This window comes from Penicillium brevicompactum (assembly GCF_028827555.1).
Source record: "Penicillium brevicompactum strain IBT 35665 chromosome Unknown utg000004l_segment0_segment0, whole genome shotgun sequence".
Classification (NCBI taxonomy): Eukaryota; Fungi; Ascomycota; class Eurotiomycetes; order Eurotiales; family Aspergillaceae; genus Penicillium; species Penicillium brevicompactum.
The window spans coordinates 538,889-558,386 of record NW_026623207.1 but is presented as its reverse complement, the minus strand read 5'-3'; the positions used below and the strand labels follow the sequence as shown (position 1 = coordinate 558,386).

At 49.8% G+C, this 19,498-nt stretch overlaps 5 protein-coding genes across 5 annotated transcripts; all 5 read right to left on the bottom strand.

Moving 5' to 3' along the window:
- Window positions 1–1,023: 1,023 nt before the first annotated feature.
- N7506_005709 (uncharacterized protein) lies at window positions 1,024–7,294 on the bottom strand (the record flags this gene model as incomplete). Its single annotated transcript, XM_056955002.1, has 5 exons — window positions 1,024–3,821; window positions 3,886–6,511; window positions 6,566–6,654; window positions 6,709–6,858; window positions 6,919–7,294. The coding sequence occupies 5 exons, from the start codon at window positions 7,292–7,294 to the stop codon at window positions 1,024–1,026; spliced, it is 6,039 nt and encodes a 2,012-aa protein (XP_056811979.1).
- Window positions 7,295–8,021: 727 nt separating this feature from the next.
- N7506_005708 (uncharacterized protein) lies at window positions 8,022–9,290 on the bottom strand (the record flags this gene model as incomplete). Its single annotated transcript, XM_056955001.1, has 1 exon — window positions 8,022–9,290. The coding sequence occupies one exon, from the start codon at window positions 9,288–9,290 to the stop codon at window positions 8,022–8,024; it is 1,269 nt and encodes a 422-aa protein (XP_056811978.1).
- Window positions 9,291–10,476: 1,186 nt separating this feature from the next.
- N7506_005707 (uncharacterized protein) lies at window positions 10,477–11,019 on the bottom strand (the record flags this gene model as incomplete). Its single annotated transcript, XM_056955000.1, has 1 exon — window positions 10,477–11,019. The coding sequence occupies one exon, from the start codon at window positions 11,017–11,019 to the stop codon at window positions 10,477–10,479; it is 543 nt and encodes a 180-aa protein (XP_056811977.1).
- A 2,119-nt stretch (window positions 11,020–13,138) lies between these two features.
- N7506_005706 (uncharacterized protein) lies at window positions 13,139–14,674 on the bottom strand (the record flags this gene model as incomplete). Its single annotated transcript, XM_056954999.1, has 1 exon — window positions 13,139–14,674. The coding sequence occupies one exon, from the start codon at window positions 14,672–14,674 to the stop codon at window positions 13,139–13,141; it is 1,536 nt and encodes a 511-aa protein (XP_056811976.1).
- A 3,098-nt stretch (window positions 14,675–17,772) lies between these two features.
- N7506_005705 (uncharacterized protein) lies at window positions 17,773–18,234 on the bottom strand (the record flags this gene model as incomplete). Its single annotated transcript, XM_056954998.1, has 1 exon — window positions 17,773–18,234. The coding sequence occupies one exon, from the start codon at window positions 18,232–18,234 to the stop codon at window positions 17,773–17,775; it is 462 nt and encodes a 153-aa protein (XP_056811975.1).
- Window positions 18,235–19,498: the final 1,264 nt, after the last annotated feature.

Below are 19,498 nucleotides of genomic sequence, written 5' to 3'. Positions count from 1 at the left end.
TGTCATGAAAATTGCGATTACAATGGTGAATCTACGGAAACTTACCAATAAGGCTTTCGCTTCAACAAGACCTAGTCTGCGCGGAGTTGCCTTTAGCACTTTCCCTTTGTGTATTTGGATGATCCTTTACAGAAACGATTTCCTCACAAAGAGTCAAGAATCCTGAGCAAGGAATCCCTGTTGTTTTGTGCAAAGCCGCTTCTTGCAACCGTTTGCGTGTCCAGCTCAAGAAATTCTATACTCCACACACCGTTCTACTTAATACTAGAGATGATCATTTCTAAACTGCATTCCGTTGTAGTCTGCTTCTACGACAACAATATTGAGGACAGGCGGATCTACGGAGAAGCACGAATCGCTTCAAAACAGTAGATTTTGGCTGTGAAGCAAAAGGACCGACTGGGGAAAAGAAGGAAGAGAGAGAGAGGGAGAGAGAGGGAGAGAGAGCTATCTAAGCAAGGGGGGTCATCTGACCTCCCAACAAATATCAACCGTGGTAATTACTCTCCGTCCTCAACTTGGATTATGGAACTTAGTCAAGCACACTGCGCTTCCATATAGTCAACATTGCTGGACAAAGTGCTTTTTACATGGCATAGTTCCAAGCTTCCTTCAACCTAGAAAAAAACAACGAAGCAGATGTGGGGTCCTTTGTCGGTTGTCCAGAACAACCGACAGGTCTTGTATACAACATCGTAGGGATTGCAAGGTCAATAAAATCCCGTATACCTTTCAGGTCTGCAGACCGTTGGGAAAATGATCAAAAAAGAGCTGAATTTTTGGAGCATCACTGCAACAGGTCGAATGAATTATCCCATTAGACGGGTGGCTTTCTTATGGTAATGATAGTCTTCCTTCCTATAGATACCTAGGTAGTAGTCTGGACACTATAATTGCAATATTGACATTGGGCCTTTTATGCCAAATCCAGACTAGGAAATTCTGGGCGTAGAAGAGGATCTTGGAGCATCAATCCAATGATCCGATCCAAAGAGGAACTCAACGACCAAAAGAACTCATGTCTTATCGACGAGTTCGAGGTCTAAGGTTGTATTTGTGCAAATTGGTGGATGGGGAGCCTGTATCTATGTTCCTGGTGACTACCCTCTCGATTACTTTTTTGATTTTCTTGGCCGGCGATTTTGCGTTGGCTTTCCTGGTCGGCGATTCCCCATTGATTTTCTTGGCCGGAGATTTTGCATTGATTGGATCATGTCTGAGATGTTCAAAGACCAATACATCTTCTTGTTGGAAAAACCGGGAGATCTGGATGGCTCCGGCCTTCCCACAATTGAGTTCAACGATTTGTAAATGCCTGTTGAAGAATCGCCCATGCTTGCCACGAAAATACTTTTTAAACCACGCCTTAACCGTCTTTCGAGTTTGACGATGGACCTTTATCACGCTAACGCCACTAAGCTCCACGATGAGAATAAAGCCCCTAGGTTGCCGGGGCTTTAGTGCAAACTGAAGCGATTTGGGGAAGTCCAAACCCAGACAGATACGTTTGTTGGGAACTTCGTTGAACCCGGGATTAACATTATCCTCCTGTCTTTGAGATTGAAGATCATCCTTATTGTGGGGTTTGTGGCCATCGGTCAAGCTGATTTCATGTTGGCTATGGCCGATCATCTCCACCTGGGCCGCTCTTGTGTTTTCCGACTTCTCTTCTCCGCAATGTAACACTGCCTTTGGTGACCTGACATCCACCTCGTTGTTACAAGAGTGAGGATGATCAGGTGTATCGCGTCTTCGCTTTCTGTGTTTTCCGTCTGATTCGGGAAATAAATTGCGAGCCCCGATTTCTGTCATTTTTGATAGACTTTCAAAATGGGTCTTTAGAGTCCCTTGACCCGGTAGAGAGATGCCTGAACCACAAGGTAGAGGGTTAGGCCTCGTTGGTAGAATATCAACTATGCTACTGGGATATGTGAACGCAGTGTAAATAGGATCGGCCGGTGACACCTTGGTTTGGAACGTCATGTTGTCTTGTATATCAGGACCCATTTCCCCTGGGGTGGGAACCGGTTCTTGCACTGCCCGATCTAGATGCACATCTTGAGGAGGCCTCTGGGTGAAGGAGCTTGGTGCTGTGACTGATGCTGGGATTGTCGCTAGCGAGTGGCTGAGAGTAGTGGATTGGGGACAATCTGTAGTCTGCTTCTTGTTCATTACACCTTGATTCCGGGAATCACGTACTTTGCTAGAAACACGACCAAACATTGGGCTGAACTTTGGCCAGTCTTTTATGATCGGTCGAGTCGGAGGCGGACTTGTTGGCATTGTAGCCGGTGCTGCTCTAGCGCGCTGCATCGGGGGTTCTGTAGGAGTGGACTCGAAGGTAGCCGGTTTGTTCGCAAAATCCAGGCAGATAGGAGGTATATTTTCTGAACGAGCGTGGTTGCGAGAGGGTCTTGTGCGTGGCACAGAGCAGCAGCTTTGCATTTGTGAGGTCTCAGGCGGCTCAGGTTGATCACGGCCTTGCTGCGGAAGCGGCCCCGACTTCGTGTGCGTATCCCTGTCTGTTGCTGATCCATGTACAAATGCAAATGCCTCTTGAGTGGCCGCGATCGATCTCGGTCCGTCTACTTGTCCGTTATGTTGTCCCATAGGTAATGGGTGCTGGCGTAGCATACCCCAGCCAGATGCTGCGTCTAGCCGCTCTTTCACGGGGGATTCTATGCAGGCGCGTTTGACAACCAAGTTTTTGACTTCGAGCCTTTCCCCCTTTCTTTTTCGATGTAATCCTTCCCCAATACCACTCCTCTCGGGACTCGGCTCTACTGTAGCCAGCATTGGAAGATAGGACGCTCCGAATCCAGCGACCCTGCCATTGTTAGGACTCGCTTGATTGCTTGCAGAGGTCACGTTAGGTCCTCCCCATCCCTGATATTGAGGTTGTACCATGAGAGCGGATAATGCAGATTCCACGGGCCGCTCGTAAATTGGGTCCGGGGGAATAATGGTGGGTACGTGGAAGACAAGTCCCTCCATGGAGTCCTCTCCCTCTCCCTGTGTTTCACTCGCATTCTCCACCGTTGGGGGTTGCCAGTTGGACCTGCTCGCTGCGTCGTTCTCATTCGGGGAGGGTATGTATTGTGGGTGCCCATCCATAGACGGCATTACTTGTTCTGCAGCGATCCTGTCATCCCTGGAACTCGCTTGATTGCTTGCAGGGGTCATGTCATCTCCTCGCGACCCCCGATACTGGGGTTGTAACATGAGAGGGGATAATGCAGATCCCACGGGCCGCTCATCAGGTGGGTCTGGGGAAACACAGTTGGGTACGTGGAAGACAAGTCCCTCCATGGAGTCTTCTCCCTCTCGCTGTGTTCCACTCACATCCTCCACCGTTGGGGGCTGCCAGTTGGACCAGCTGGCGGCTTTGCCCTCGTTCGGGGAGGATTGGTGCCGAGTCACCTTATGGAAAGGCCGGACTGCTTCGTGTCTAGAATGTGGGGATGTGGACAAACTACGGCAGGTCTGGGTCGTGGCGGTGGAATCATGATTGTCGACGTCGCCTTGACTGACTGGCAAGATACCCGCGCGATCCTCCCGACTCGGCGTTGAGGAGGGGCTTTCTATGCCAGGCGAGGTTGGGGTCGTCTGTAGGTAAAACGGAATGGTCTGCTCGTAGCCCTCCGATGGTGTCTGCTCCTGTCTTGTGTCGTCGAGTTCCATGTGGGCAGACGGAAACGCCACTGGCGGTGTCGATGTCTTATCAGCGTGCGACGAAGTCAAACTATCAATGTCCACCAACATTCTATCGGGTGTTCTGGGTTCATCTTGGCACGAAGACACCGACCCTTTGTATCGATTATCTTGCCAGGAGAGAGCAACGTGAGTTTCAAGCGGTCGATCATGGGAGAATAAGGTGTGACTTACCTTCATTGCGACTTTGAAGCAAGCAACTGCCCGAGTTGGTGGCAGCGTGGTCCTCGCCCAGCGCACTGAAAGGGATGGAGTCGGCCGAAGGGATGCTCTGCGCCGTACTAACTCTCGTTGGAGAACCCGCATTGCTTAATACCTCATTTTGCAGGGGACTCCCTTCATCACTAAAGCTGGTCGCGTCAAACATGCTCATACAATCATTGTAATGTCGGACGTCCCCCAGAGAGGAGCCTTGAGGGCCATCCTGGCTCTTGTCAAGGCGACCATCGTCCAGAGGATCAGAGTATGTGGTATCAACATACCCGCTCGGCACTCCGGGTTGGACTGGTTCCAGCACTATCCCCGAGGGTATGGGCCTTTCGCTGTGAGAAAATGGTCGCCGGTATTGATCCGTCTCAACCGGTTGACACCACGCAGGTTCAATGTACCCGGGCGGGTCATGGCCCTGGGAACCGTCCTGCCTCCCCCGTTCCATTTCCACCGAATTGAGTCCGCTTCCCGCTGGGGGACTTGCGGTCTTTCTCGTGTCCTCATCCGGCATCAGTTGGCTATCTACAAAAACACTCTCTGATGGGTCGGCCCGTACAGGCAATGTCTCCGCAAAATTCCCTCCAGTGGCGTTCGCTCCGAGTTTATGCCAATTTCTGTGTTGCGAGGCTTTGAGTCCCTTGCCTTGGCCTGGTAGTAAGTTCACATTACCCTGTGGTTTGATGAGTTTCTTGGAGGGATGCTGCGAGTAGTCCAGATCTAGCCACTCCAAAGCATCACCGACGTGTTTAGTCGGATACGACGACCTTGTGAGGGTTTCATGAGACGGCTCCAAATCCCATCTTCTATCCGGCGTAGGGTCCACAGAGTAACCGTCACTCCAAATCGAAGGAGCCATCCCCGCTGACGCTGCGATCCGTAAATCGGGCGTCACCAGACTAGGCGGGTACGATACAGTGCTTGAAACATTCTGTTTGCTGGCGCGACGGGCATTCATCTCTTGATCCCTCACCTCCGGGCCAGCGGTCGCAGGTCCTGGACTCGAGGAAATTCCAATACCAACGTCAGGTTCAACTGGACTGCTCCCATCCGGAGTTTGTCTCCCCGTCGAACGGCTTGGGTGATCGATTGTCTCCGGATGCTGTCCCTCGGCGAATGTACAATTTAGATGTGACCGGCCAACCTGTGCAGTCGACTGGAGAACTTTAGAGGTATTCGAACTCAGTCCCGCCGGTTGGTGCTGATCCGGCTCAGGCCTGTAAGAACCACTTTTGGTTGATAAAAATGGCTCTTGTATATCATGCTCCCTTGGTGGTGGTATGCCTTGATTCCCCCGTTGGAGACTATCCATCTCGTCGGCTTCAAACATCCCTATAGGGCTGCCATGGTCGCTTGTCTCACCTAAGGTTTGCCCTCCCAGAGGTCCTTCAGACTTTCTCGTCGCGGTGTGATCTTCCCGTCGAACAGGTATCACATTCTCAATAGCTGATTCGTATTCACTTTCTCCTTCACTGTCTAATGGATACTCTAGGGGTGACGAAGCTCTGTTGTCAGGTTCAGGTACGGTTTCAATCTCCATTGTCTCGTCAGCAGCGGATTCGTATTCACAGCTATCTCTGCTACGAACCCTTTCCTGAGGGGCTGGCAAACGCTCACTGTCGGTATGAATAACTGTCTGAGACTGGGAACAGGAAGTTTCGTGTAGACTTGGGATCTCAGCATACGGTGAGGGCGAGAATGGATGCGCGAAAAATGCACGGTAGATACATGCTAGTTCTACCAGCGGGGTAACATTTTCGAGCTTCAGATGCTTCTGTGCTGCGCGAGTCCCGAAGTTCTCTGCAAAGTCAAAGTACATGTATTTCCTTGCCTTTCTTGACTTCTCAAGCCACGTGGTGGCCTTTGGCCCGAGACGCTCCTTCCGTTCAACCGGGATATCATTTCTCCATGGGGAGCTCTCGAGGCCCACAGTTGTTTCCCGAGCAGGCACCTCGTACCGCATAGCAAGCTCGTCTATTCGGGGTGAGTAGAAACCTAGCTGCTTTGCCACATAAGCCAGGTGGTTTGGATCTATATCTCTCGGGTCGTCATGCCGCATCACGAAAAGCCAGAGCTGACGGCAACTCAGTTCTCGACGATCTTGAAAAGGTGCATCGATTGTCCTCCAGCCGTTGAGCGTTTGAATGCGGTACCTATCACAGGCGTTTCTTTCGGTGGTGTACAGCACTCTGAGCACGCTCTCGAGCGGCGTTGCACAACCCCGCCTGCGTTTCCCGGTCTTGATATCAAGCAAGTCTTTCATACAAACTGAGATGCCTTCTAGGACCCGCATGTGCACTGTAAACAGTTTCATTGACGGAACTAGACCGCTCTTCCTTTGGATAGAACGCCTAAGGGCATTTCTGTGCTTGCTGCTCAATCTGCAGAAAGGCCCCGCCCTCGCAAACACCTCGCGGACTTGCATGCGATCATCTTCTGAAACCACAGGGATACAACCCTGTAGTCTTTCGAATACTTCTGATGGGAAGTCTTCGGGTTTCATCTCGTTGAGGCCATCCACTCGAGATTGGCTTTCGCTGACGACATCATTCCAAAAGCCCAGGATGTAGCCTATCAGATACTTTTCGATTGACTTGGTCACCGTTAGAACTCATACGATTGGCTTGCTTGCACGACACTCACATACAATTTCGCAGAGTGTTGCATGGTAAGCCTTTCCATTACCAGAAGGGTAATCATACATTATGGTCGGTAGATCCCTCCTCACTCTGTTGACTGCGTCATTTAATCGATTGCAGTTCTGTATCGTCGTGAGACCATCCTGTATACCAGGCCCCAGTGTAGATTTGAGTAATTTATTGAGCGGTCGACCCTCCCAGTTCTCCGAATCGAGAATCTTCGAGTAGATTTGACCACCGCTCGGTGTGATGTGCAGAGGGATCTTGTTTTGGATGTGGCTTTTCTGAGAATTGGTGATATCTTGCGTGGCTCCTTATCAGTATCTTTCTTCCTTGTAGTCTATGCTTTGCCCGTACTCACTGTTGAGAACGATGTGTACAGGGCCGAATCCACTGGTGCCTGGCCCAAGGATTGAGCTCAAGGCGGCTCTAATGCGTGACTGACCATCCAGACATAGCAGTTGGCGTTTCTGAAATGTAAGCGACGGCGCACGTCCCTCATCACTGGAAGTGCTGTTTCTTCTCCTTGCATCTTCGAGTTCCTCCTGCGAGACTGCGACGATTGGCGCGTTATCCCACTTGTCGATACAGCTTGGGTCGCTTTTGAAAATCCTCTTCCACCTATCTACGTCCCTTTCAAGGCAGAACTTCTGTTTCGCGGAATCGATCTGAATGCGGTCATATTTGACGAGGGCGCGCCCCTGGTATTCTTTCCAAGCGGCAATCTCGAGACCCATGCTACCCACCTTGGTGGTATCCGATGCGGGATGGTGTCATTATATCTACTCCGCCTAGGGGTTGGTCGCAATTGGATAAGCAGTTCATTTTTGGACCTCATACTTCCGGGGTCCTCAACCCGCTCTTGTAGTAACATAACGCTCAGAACTGCTCGTCAATCCTACGGTTGCCCTCGCTCGTCACATGTACCAGGCAAGCACTCGTGTTCCCTACATGTGATATCACTATTGGAAATCGACAGCGCGAGAGGCATCAGAGCATAGTCATGCAACATACAACCGGGTTGGCTACAAATACGCCGCGTCAATCTTCACCGATCCTGCCATTCTATGCAAGCTGATTCAAAAAACCCGTCCATGTTCGACCCGTCCCAAAGCCGGTCCCACGCACCATCGGCCCCAGTCAAATATCTCTGCATGTTACCTAGTCCAGATTTCATAAATTCGACAACGTTCCTGCCTGCGTACTATTAGGATATGGTTGTGACAGGATCGTGAATGGAAAGACTATACCGGGTAAATGTCCCTGTCGCCGGCTTTGGGCCTGTCTATCGCCAGAGTGTCGTAAGAGTAGCGATTTTAACGTGGTCCAAATTTGGAGCATATCTTCTGTTTCGGCGGCTCGGATGTCCCGGTACTTCACCACGTCATCTAATTCAGCCAAAGACCTCCTCAAGCGGTAGAAGTTCAGGTTGTAAAGAAACGCCTGGGGTGAACTGAAAGGATATTATCTGCTTACCTGGAACCACAGGATCTGATTCTTCTTGCTCTTTGCCTTCCCCTGGCGTGCTCTGCCTGGCTCATGGTCGGGAGTTGGGCCGCAGGCATTCAAAAAGTCCCACAGACGGCCGAACCCACGGTGGATGTTTTGGCTGGACTGGTCCTCTAATCTCAGTCCACGAAGTCGCCCTCGATCAAACTCTAGCCTATGGGGGGATTCAACAATAAAGTTTCTTAACCAAACGCATGAAAGAATTGGATATCTCACATCGGCGACCATTAGGTCCGGATGGAGCTGGGTAGTCAGCAGGTGTCGTACCCGATGTAGCCTATCGCCGCTCAGGGGCTGGATTTGGCCCATTAGGTCAAACCCGAAGAAGGTTGCCAAGAGAGTGTCCCCGTACCGCTGCTCAGGTTCGAACGGGCTCTGTGGATAGCAGACCCGGGGATTTTCAACCGCACGACTCTGGTCAATACATGAGGCTTTCCTTGCCGGGGACTGGAGCAGTGACCCCTGGTCTGGATCCACGTACTTTGGAGCCCTTCGATTTTTGAACAGAGGAGACAGACTCCGGCCCTCATTAGCAGACCTCGGTTGAGATTGCCATTTGATATACGTGGGGGGAGACATTTCCGTTGAAGGATCAACGTGGGACGCACCACGACGCACCTTCTGCTTCATCTGCAATCTACGCTCAGGCTTCACACTTTCCACTCTGTCTGGCAAGCAGACAGGGAGTTGTCCTTGTTCAGCTGTCAAGCCAACTATCAAGCAACTGAGATCTGTGCCGCCGGTAGGAAAGGGTGAGAGACGCAGAGCTCTGGGCTCTTCATCGCCACTTTTCTCGTTTTCTGGTCCCGATGGGGGCTGATGTTGCATGCTACTGTCGGATGGCTCTAGCGGTAGTGGTTTGTTTTTAGGGTCAAGGTTAGGGTCTAGTTCTATGGCGTGGTCGGCCCGCACCGGGCATAGAGAATCCATATCAGATCCTCCGGTTCTGTCCCACAGCGACGATGAGTGTTGCGGGAGGAAATTCACCGGAGGCGTCTCCAGGGCTCTGGGGGTCCGGGGCACATTGTCCTTGAGATTGAGAGGCACTGGAGGAAGCGGCTTCCAGGCATATGTATCGAGCGTTGTCTGCCAGTCTCCGGAGTCCACTACGGCCCCTCCTTCGTCGGCTACTTGGTGCATACAGACTTCTGAATCACCAGACTCCCACACATCAACTGATCGCAGTAATGGTCCAAATTGCGTAGACAGGTCTACGACATCCATAGATTGGGCTCTGCGACCTTCCCGCGGGGCTCATCGGTGGTCTCTCTACATCAGCACAATGGCCCTCTTTTACTATGCAGTCGGGTGGGTCCAAATACAGGAGGATGTATTTATAGCACGGCCCTGGAGCATTTCTTGGAATGACGCGGCGGGTCTGCTTTAGGTGAAATGGGATTGCCTCCACATGTGCTTTCGGAACAATATATAGTAAGGGTCACGGATTTGTTCGCCTTCATTATCTGCAACGTATGGCCCGCTCTGGGTGGATGAGAGCTATTACCAAGTCTGGTCAGAATGCAGGTACCAACGAAGGGCTTGGGCATCCTACGGACATGATGCACGCCGAACTGACCGCACGTGAGCCTTGCCATTTCTGTCCTCGTCCAAAAGTAAAACCGTCGGACGAAAACAAAGTCTAGTTGTTGCTGATCCCTCGTTCTTTTCCATACAGTCCGGGAGACCAAATCGTGTCCAAATTCTATATTTAAGTTTTTGAGACTGGCTCATGACCGCTTTTTCAGCACCCTCATATCTTTGGCTTGTTCAGTAGCATAGAGATCCAAGCTTGCTTGCTCTTCAATCAGCGACCATCTGCCGTTCCTCGTTCATATTGAGACGGAGAACCTCGGAAGTAGATCTTGGACCAAATTATACTTGCTATGCAGTTCATAATAGTGTACTGAAAGTTCCTAGAGATTGTTCGCCAGGAGAGAATCATTCCTATCGCAGCTTCCAGCAGGCAAGGATAAATTGGCAGTCTCTCCCGGGAATTCATACTGTAATCCTTCGCGTCGTACGAACATAATCTCAACTCACTCAATGTCGGGTCTGTTTTATATGAACACTCTCCACTCCATTGCTGCTATTCTATGGATCATTCGCGATGCAGAGACGTCTCTCTGTCTCAAAGTGGCCTATCTGACTCTCGTAATGTTTATGTTTCTGATTCCGTAACTATTTCGTATAAGCAGCGCCCCGACATTAGACCAGTCGGCAGACTTCCATACTATTAGTCTCTGATTATGAGAGCATATGCGATGTTTTCGTTCCCCTGCGATATTTTCAATTGTTTGAAATCTACTTTTTTGAGAGAATTAGAAATTCATGCTCGCCGGATCGAGCAAAGGAGGGTATATCAACGGGAGACCTCAAGCGTATCCTTCGAGGGGAGGGACTGGCGCGGGGCCTATATTGCCATTCGCCGCACCTTGATGGCTTTCCGGATGCTCATGCTTGGCTCTCGTGCTTGGCTCCCTGGCTCCAACCCCGTATCAATAATTATAGGTGAGCGAAACTGAGAGTCGCGAGACGCCGGTATGTCGAGCTCATCCATTTGGAACATATCTGGGGTTCCACATGCAGTCGTCTTCCTCGTCTGTGAATGGAGTATGGTGTTGTTTGAAACGGGAATGTCTCGGGAATAGCAGTTGGGAGGAAGGGTCGGGCCGCAAGATACTGATTTGAAGGCGATCGAGCGGCAGCCAGGTGTTTTGATGATTCCACAGGAACAGATTCGTTCTGGCATTGAGGGACTGCTTGCAATTGCTGGGGCCTCCGTCTCGCGCGTCGAGCGCCGCGAGCTGAACTGGTAGACTTTGGCCGGATACCAATTCGGATGCCTTGTTGGGGCTTTCAGCTTGGCGGTTGCAATGGCTCGCGTTTCGATCTTGGGTGGCGGGACCCCGATCGCCACCTGGATCTGCGAGGGAAAAATGGCAGGATGGGACATATTTGGAACACAATGAAAAGAAGACATGATACAGGGACAGCGTTGTCGCTGCCGACCCTTTATATATCTCAAAAACTTCTGCCCCACACTCTTAGCCGAGAGGAAGGTGGCCATCCAGCGCAACCAACATGAGATCCATACCTTCGCTCGCCTGCTGCAAAATGGAAACCTCACAATACCTGCGAGTTCACTTGGTTTGGTATACGCAAGGCGCCAGGAATTGGCTTTTGATCGTACCCATGGGGGGGAGCTCGATAAGCAAATATCCACTGAAACGGGGTATCGTAGGCAATCTGATTACCGATCATTTCGTTCGACCAAAGGCTCTGTGTGGACAGTTCAACCCAAGCGGCCCTACTTTCCTGCTCTCTTAAATCTTCTTCTCTTCTTTTATCGAAATCGATACATGTGGAAAGGCCGGGTTTTGAATCGACTCCATAGATACAAATGATCGATTCTATATCCCCTTATGTGACGAAAATTGGAGGAGTGCGGCGAGACGCGCCCCTCATCCGCGTAAAGAGCAGCCGGATACCTCAAGCCATCGAAGACTAGCGGAGTGGTTGGAGTAGCGTTGTACACCTAGTCTTTGACTCCTCGGTAATGCTCCGGTGGTTCTGTTACGGTGTAGTATGTTGTGGTATATAGCGATCCAGGGATGACGGAACAGGATGTTTCATCATGTTATGCCTTTGGGCCTAGTGGTGAGCACACCTGGGTGCTAAGGGCTTAACAGGTTCTGAACTGCGCTGATTTTCTCCAAGGCCCTCTCGCCAGCAGAGCCTCGGGCTTCCTTTCAAGGATCCTGGATTTGCGATGGGAAGGATTGAGTTGGTAGAAAACATGTCCGCGGGTCATAACCAACTGCAGGCTACGGAGGGGAGGCTACCCGGAGCTTTCTAATTCTACAATGGGGCTATGATCAAGAATTCTATACCTATCGAATTTACTACTGGCCACATCTTAATCTGCACATTATGCTATCTATATATTATAAAGAGAGATTCTACGGTACAACGGCGCTTTGGCTCACCCTTGATCTGATATCCCCAAAATCTACAATTCCTTACCCACCGGCCATTTTCCCACCAAAACTGACCAACTTTAAACCCTCTAATCTTCTTGAAATTATATGACAACATATTTTTTAAAAATTTTAAAGTAGAACATAATTGCCAAATAATTATATGTTCTACACAAATTATGTCAAAAACACTTTTATTGAAGACTTGTGGATTTTTAAACCCAAGGGAAAAGACCTAGACAGCGAGTTTACTATGGGCGCCTATATATATAATCAACATCTCAACCAATTTCGATACTTCAACCATCCACCACCACCTTTTAACAACCACACATACTGGATCATTCGGAAATAAGTATTCCGTTTATCTAATGTTTATGTTTTATTAAATGCTACCTAGGTATAACATAGGTCATTACCTAATAGGTTACAAAACATACAATGCTCAAAAATGGTGATTTTTGGTGTACAAAAGCAAGTGGGTAAGGACTTATGGCACACTATGTACCTCGAGATACTCCCTCTCCTCCGAGTCAATCACGGCAAATCTAGCAGGGAAGCTAAAACGGCGGCCTCTCTTCCCGTTCGCCGGCCTGAGGTAACGCTGGTCATTCAATATGGACCGAATAGTAGGTGCAGACCATTCAGGGATCTCGACAGTCAGGGATCTCTGTCGAGATCCACGCAGCACATCCATTGAGAGACCGGCGGATAGTCACCAGACAGCTGTCCTATCTAGAGCCTCATCTGATATGATAGAACATATCTCTCCCTGGGCTCTGCTTTGAGCAATGAATGTAGATTGCGAGTCTTTGATACCGATATATATACAGGACTCACTGCCTGGGTATACGGTTCTTTGTAACATCGAATTAACAGCAGCCACACCCGTATTTCTAGAATATTGATATAAAACCCCATCCCTATGCTTATAAATTATGGCGTGAAGAAGCTAGCAACTTCTGGGTCAATCCAAAACAAAGGACAAGAACCTCAACAATCCCACGGATAACAGACTAGGCGATTGAAGAGAGGAGAAACAGAGGAAAGATATACTAAGGTATCGAATACTCGCAACTCACAGGTCACCCACCACTAAGCATGTACTCCGCGTATGGCAATGTTGTCGCGACCAGTGACCACCAAAACCACGTTTTTACCCGGTCCAAGTGCTTTCGCGAGACCAATGGTCTGGTTCACTGCATGGCTACAATCCAGCCCGGCGGAGATGTTCTCGAGACTTAATATCTCGAGTCCCTTGATGGCGTCCTCATCAGTAGCCGTGGAAACTTCTATCCGGCCAGCATGTTTCCAGTTGGCCACCTCTGGGCCTACAGTCGACATATTCATATCGGGTGAAATAGAATGCGAGTCAAGAATCTGACCCTCCTGGCTCTGAAGTAACAAGGTGCGTGCACCATGGAGCACTCCCAGCTCACCGTTGGTCAGGGCCGCAGCCCCGGCAGCTTCCACCCCCACCAGACGCACCGAGTCGTCCTGTAAGAATGGTTGGAACAGCCCCACAGCACCGCTGCCGCTGCCGATGGCGATAACAAGCGCGTCCGGATGAACACCAACGTCCTGGAGCTGGGCCCCGACTTCCATCCCCAAGAGGGATTGGAAGGTGCGGGTGATGGTGGGCAGGGGGCTTGGTCCCACCGGACTACCCATGAGGTAGTAGGTTGAGTCATGGTTACAAATGGCATAACGCAGGGCCTCGGCGATGGCCGCGCGCAGACTACCCATACCCGAGGGCGTGCGAGTGGTCAAGACTTTAGCTCCGAGTAATTGGATTTTGACCACGTCCGCATGCTGGGCATCGGCGTCATCCGTCCCCATGACCACGACGCAGCGCAAGCCAAGGCGGGCGCACATGACCGCCGTGAAAGCGCCGTGCTTTGCGGAGGCACAATCAGTGACGACTTCCTGGCGGCCCATGCGTTTGGCGAGAAGGACCTGGCCGGTGATGTTGCGGGCTTTATGGGAGCCAAATTCGTTTTCGTCCTCGCGCTTCAGCCAGATGGTAGCACCGCCGGCCAGGGTTGTTAGGTTTCGAGCTATTTGAAGTGAGGTCGGGACATGGTGGAACCTGTCATGTTCGGACCAGAATGCGGGGTCAGAGACTGTCGCCTCGAAGCATGATGTCAGTTCGTCCAGGAATCCTATAATAGCCTCAGGGGCGAACCGCCCGCCAAATGCGCCGCAGCCACCCAATGCCAACTGCGGGACCTGTCGGCCACCAATCGCTTGTAAGATGGGACACGGTGCAACAGCGTCACGCTGTGAGGACCTGATGGCCTTCGTGGGTAGCAGGGGAGTCTGGTCAGTGATGACCTTGGGTCTTGTTTCGCTGGCGACGTCGGATGGGAATGTTAACTTGGCACGTGCAATGTGTTCAGGTATCGGAAAGGAACCAGAAGCCTCGCATTGAACACTTCTGGTCTCTTGCCCCGGCGTGCAGATAGATGCATTGGTTGGCAAAGGGGCTGGGCGGCTGAGGGGTCTTGGTCGAGCTGGAGACTTCCCTCTAGCCGTCTTTGTAGACCCATCTCTTCGTTCCTCGGGCTTTGGAGAGAAAAGCCAACTTATACGGCTCAACCAGTGCAGCGCGTGCAGCACAATCTGCTTCATGATGCGTGTCGATAATGTTATGAACAGGATGATCAACAGCAACCTTGGAAAGCCTAACTTTCAGCGAGCGAACGAGATTGACAGGTGAGAGTATAAGAGGGGATTAAGTTGGTTGGAGCAAATCTGGAGCGATTTGTATCGGGCAATGTGATATATCAAGCAACCTCGGACACTATGCTTCTGATTTTTAAAAAAACATTCAACAAAATCGTGACTGCTGTGCTTGCGGGTTTGCCATTCCCGTCTTGTGGAAAAACCGCAGAGCACCACATGGACTTTTAAATCTCTTGATGTGATCTCAGCACTGGGCACACTTATAGTCCCGAGGTTCTTGGTCAATATATATAGTGACAGAGCTGAGGGTAGAGGGTCAAGGCAGAACCTAATCTAGATTGGTCCTATTTAGATACGTCCCCAAATCTTTTCCCACCTATATATACTGCTTCTTACATACTATCTCAGTTCTATCGGCCCCGGGCCCCCGAGTGATTTGGCAGCCATGCCCGGGCTTCAACAAGACTTGAACCGATATATCACCTGACGGGATAGAAATGCCGATATTTAGACATCGGGAATGCCCTACGACATCTTACTCTTCATAGTCTACAGTTACATTTCGGCATACTAGCTAGGTCGCTACGATACTGCTGCTCGTAACTATACCATGTGTTGGGAGGCGGATATTCCCACATCTGGCCAACGGCCCAGCTATGGCGGAGCTCTTCATCCAGCATTGATCCAAACTCACAGCGCTTCCAACACTTCATCAATCTTCGCCTTGTGTTGGGACACCGGGGAGGGGGTTCTTCTCGGCAGATATGGTCTCGCGCCACTCTAACAGTCAACTCCTTCAACTCACTCATAAAGACACACCTGGGATCATAGAATACCATGCGTATCACTTGCGATGATAAGATGTGCCAAAATCTGTACGAAATCTTGATGAGGTGGCGTCGTGCATGGGTCAGTAGCAGAAGATCTCTCCGCTTCACTCCATCACAATATGCCTCAATGTCTAGCTCAACCTGTCGATGTACATCCTTTGGAAACACACCGAAAGGTCGACCCGCGGAGTTCCGGTACAATGCGAAGGCTCTGAATGGATTGAGAATGAATCTCTTGCTGTGCGTTCGAACCCTTCTTTGCAAGTCGGTATCCATCCGCACAAATCGCCATTTCCCTGGACCCGCCCGGGGCTTTATATCGCTCCGATCGAAGCATGGCTGAAAATGGCTGTTCAATCGTATGGGGGGGGCTGAGGTTGACAAATCTGGCATGCTATTTATCTTTCAATTCTTTTGTTGACATACGAACTCGGTGTGTGTCAAATTGGGGTTGGTCTACAGGTTGGGTAGACATGGATCATCACCCGCTGCAATTTCGTCCGCCTCCGAACATAATTACCCCGTTTCGTCGCTAGTGTGCCAGTCACACAAGTTTGAAGCAATTCAAAAGATGTAGGTAAAGCGATGTGACATGTTTATAACTCAACAGCAACGGTTTCGTGCTATCCTGTTTCTTGCCTATAGCCCTTGATAAGGATTGTTACTCCGGATTGTTCTCAAAGACCCCAAAAGTCATATCAGGGTCGGTTCAGAAATCTCGGACACAAGCTAAATTTATACGGATCATGAGTATTGACATTTGGAACCTCCTAGAACTATCGAAAGGGCTAGATCTCAACGGCAACGGATTCCAATGTGGGGATGCAAAGAAAGGTTCGTGAAGTCTGTCGTTGAGATACCAGGTTGTAATTTATCGCCTTTACTATGCGTTTGGACTGACGCCCTCACTTGTGCTGCTTGTGCTGCCTTTTCACCATTGCGTTGTTATCAGCGGATGTATCCCCACTCCTAATTCTCGGTTCACGGCTTAGACAACACGCTTTTTACTTGACGGATCATAACCAATCAATGATGACTTTCTTCCGTCACGTATCTATTCTAAAGTCTACTAAAAAAAAAGAAAGAACGTAATGATACATTGTAAGAAGACCTGTAATGAGTCATATAATCTGAAAACAACAGAGTTCTTGATATTTGACTATCACGGACATCTTAGTCAGACGTACTCAAATTATGCCTGTGGCTCATTCTCGACGGGTCCCCGGTCCTGGTCCGATCATATGTATTTTACGTATTGTTGACAAGGTCCTCCAATAGCCCGAAGCTGTAGGCTTTGCTCAGGCACAAGGTGTTCTGTATAGCTGTACAACATCCATGCTGCCTATCTCCAGTAGTCTTGGTGGAGCTCCCAAAGCACATGCCTATATGAGTACTTCCATATCTGTGAAGCTTAGAGCCGGCCCCCTCGTAGAAATTGATATCTCTGGTTTTGCAGGATGTAGGTAGCGGTCCAAGCTCTGACAGCTTCTTCACCAATGGAACTACACCACGGGCCACTTCAACAATGGTATCCTCTGTCGGATCCTCCGACCACTGCTAAAGCAATACCTTATTTGCTCAACAATTGTTGACATATTTAGAGACGATTGATCAATTGATGATGAATACTTTGAGTGAATCAAGCCAGGGCTTATTAGATAGAGCTCATATTGTCATCGTCATATAAAGTTTGATCAAATGGGGAATACGGTCTAGATAGAGCAATATGCACGTGAACAGAGATAGTATGATGCGTGGAGAGGAGAGAGAGAGAGAGAGAGAGAGAGAGAAAGAGAAAGAGAGAGAAAAATAGAAAGAGAGATCTATCTACTAGAAGCCCACCATCACATGACTGACCCCACGATCTCTAACAGATCACCATGCACAGAGTGTTCTGAATTATGGCCACATTATACCAATTATCACTCAACATGTTCATCGCGCGGGGAAGATGGCGACACAGGGAGGGAGAGAGAGGGGACAGTTATCTCGCTTGGGCGGTCATTTGACGACCTGATCCCCCAAAAAGTAAGAAATTGCCGCAGAACTGTTTGTTTAGGCCGTAAAGGTAAAATCGAACGGGAAGAGAGGGGAAGAGAGGGATGGCGAGATCAGTTCGCCAGACCAGCTTTCCCAGCCAGCGGTCCACTCAACAGTTCTCACTGCGCCTTTTGACACATGCTGGTGTGCTGATGAGACGCCTCCATATGTATCTCAATCCGTTTCCGCTCTTGCAAAAAGCCGTTCAATGGCGCCAGCGTATTCTGCGGTATTCTCGGCGTGGACAGCATCGTCCCACTTGAGACGATATCTGGAGGGATTGAGAAAACAGATTCGGGTTTCCCACGTCCACGATCCCCAGGTATAACCTCTCCCGTCCTCGGAAAAGAAGACTTCGGCGACCGGCTCGACATGTCCATAAATTCTGCCATCCAAACAATACGCGGCCAAGTAATCATGCAATGGCGTCATAACAGGATCTCCGATGAGATATCCTTCATAGGAAACCATTATACACCACCATTGCAGGAGATGAAAAAAGCCGCCTACTACACGAAAGGAGCGCTTGCCTCTCAATCCATCAAACGCGGCTGACTGCTCCACCAACGAGGGAACTGTTTCGCGCTGGATTTCGTCCCTGAGAAGGCCAAGCAGCACAACGGTTGAGTGGACCATAGTGGCGATATACCGTCACTCCCCAAGTCAAGAAATGGTGGAAGTGGTCGACCAAGCGAAGCTCCTGTACCAAAGTCGAGTAGCTGACCAAGACCGAAACGTCAGGAGACCTGCTTTATATCTCGGCAAAGTTAGTCGAATGTTCTCACCATGCTCAACTCGCCCAAGCTGCAGATGTGATCTGATGATGTGTATATCACGAGACGATGAGACATTTCGGGCTGATACCTAGGTATTGATTGACAGGTCTGATAATTTTCCTGGCTACATTCTCCCTCACTCTCTTCTTTCTTTTCCCCGGTCGGTCTGATCCACCCGCCAGAGTCTACTGGGTCGAACCGATTTATGCTTCTTTGTAGATCAGCTTGTTGTTAATATTCGCAAAGTCGCCCAGCTGTGATGGGTGTCAACAGGTTAACAATGTGCAGTGGTTGAAACTGATGAGTCAATGAGACAACTTCAGCTAAGCTATCATCGATTACTCCCTGCATCTACAATCTTTATTTCTTCTGCCATGGCTTAGCCAGGAGTTTTGTGGGCCAATCAGAAATGCTCGATGATGGCTTTCTACCGTTATTGATCGATTCCCAAGTCTACGAAATAGAGAGAGGAAGTGATAACACAATTATATGACTGACAGCGTCTCAATAATGAACCGATGGCATCTCAGTGTGAAAATGTGAGTTGATTATTGTGAGTGATGGTCGTGTTATGCCACAAGATCCGCCTGAGCTGCTCTTCATTCCAGAGGCTCTTGCGTGTTCCCTAGTTCCGTAGAGGAACAAGCTCCAGCCACGGATACTGATAATAGGGCGAGCACAACAACGTAGAACAAACGTCATGCTTCATGGAAACTAAGAGAGAAGGGGAGAATAAAGATAGTGAATTCTCTCCGTCAAAGCAAAAGGACCCATCAGAGAAAAGAAAAATGAGAGAGAGAGAGCACTGTCTAGTCAACGGGTCGTCCGACCTCCCAACAGCAGGAAGTCTGGCCGAGCCAATACCGACTGAGGACTGGGATATCTTAGGGCACCATAATGCGCCAAAGGAAGAACCCTGCCCGACGGGGTTTCAAATTCAGATGAGACCCTAAGCCTCAAGGGATCACGTAAGTGTATGATGCGACGTTCAGTGGACTCGCAATTTGGAACCACATAATAGCAGTCTTCTGTGATAAACAATGGCTTCAAACTTAGATACGACGAATCAAGGCTCACTAGTCTCTATATAGGACTGCTGCGATCTATACTTCAAATGAGCGCAC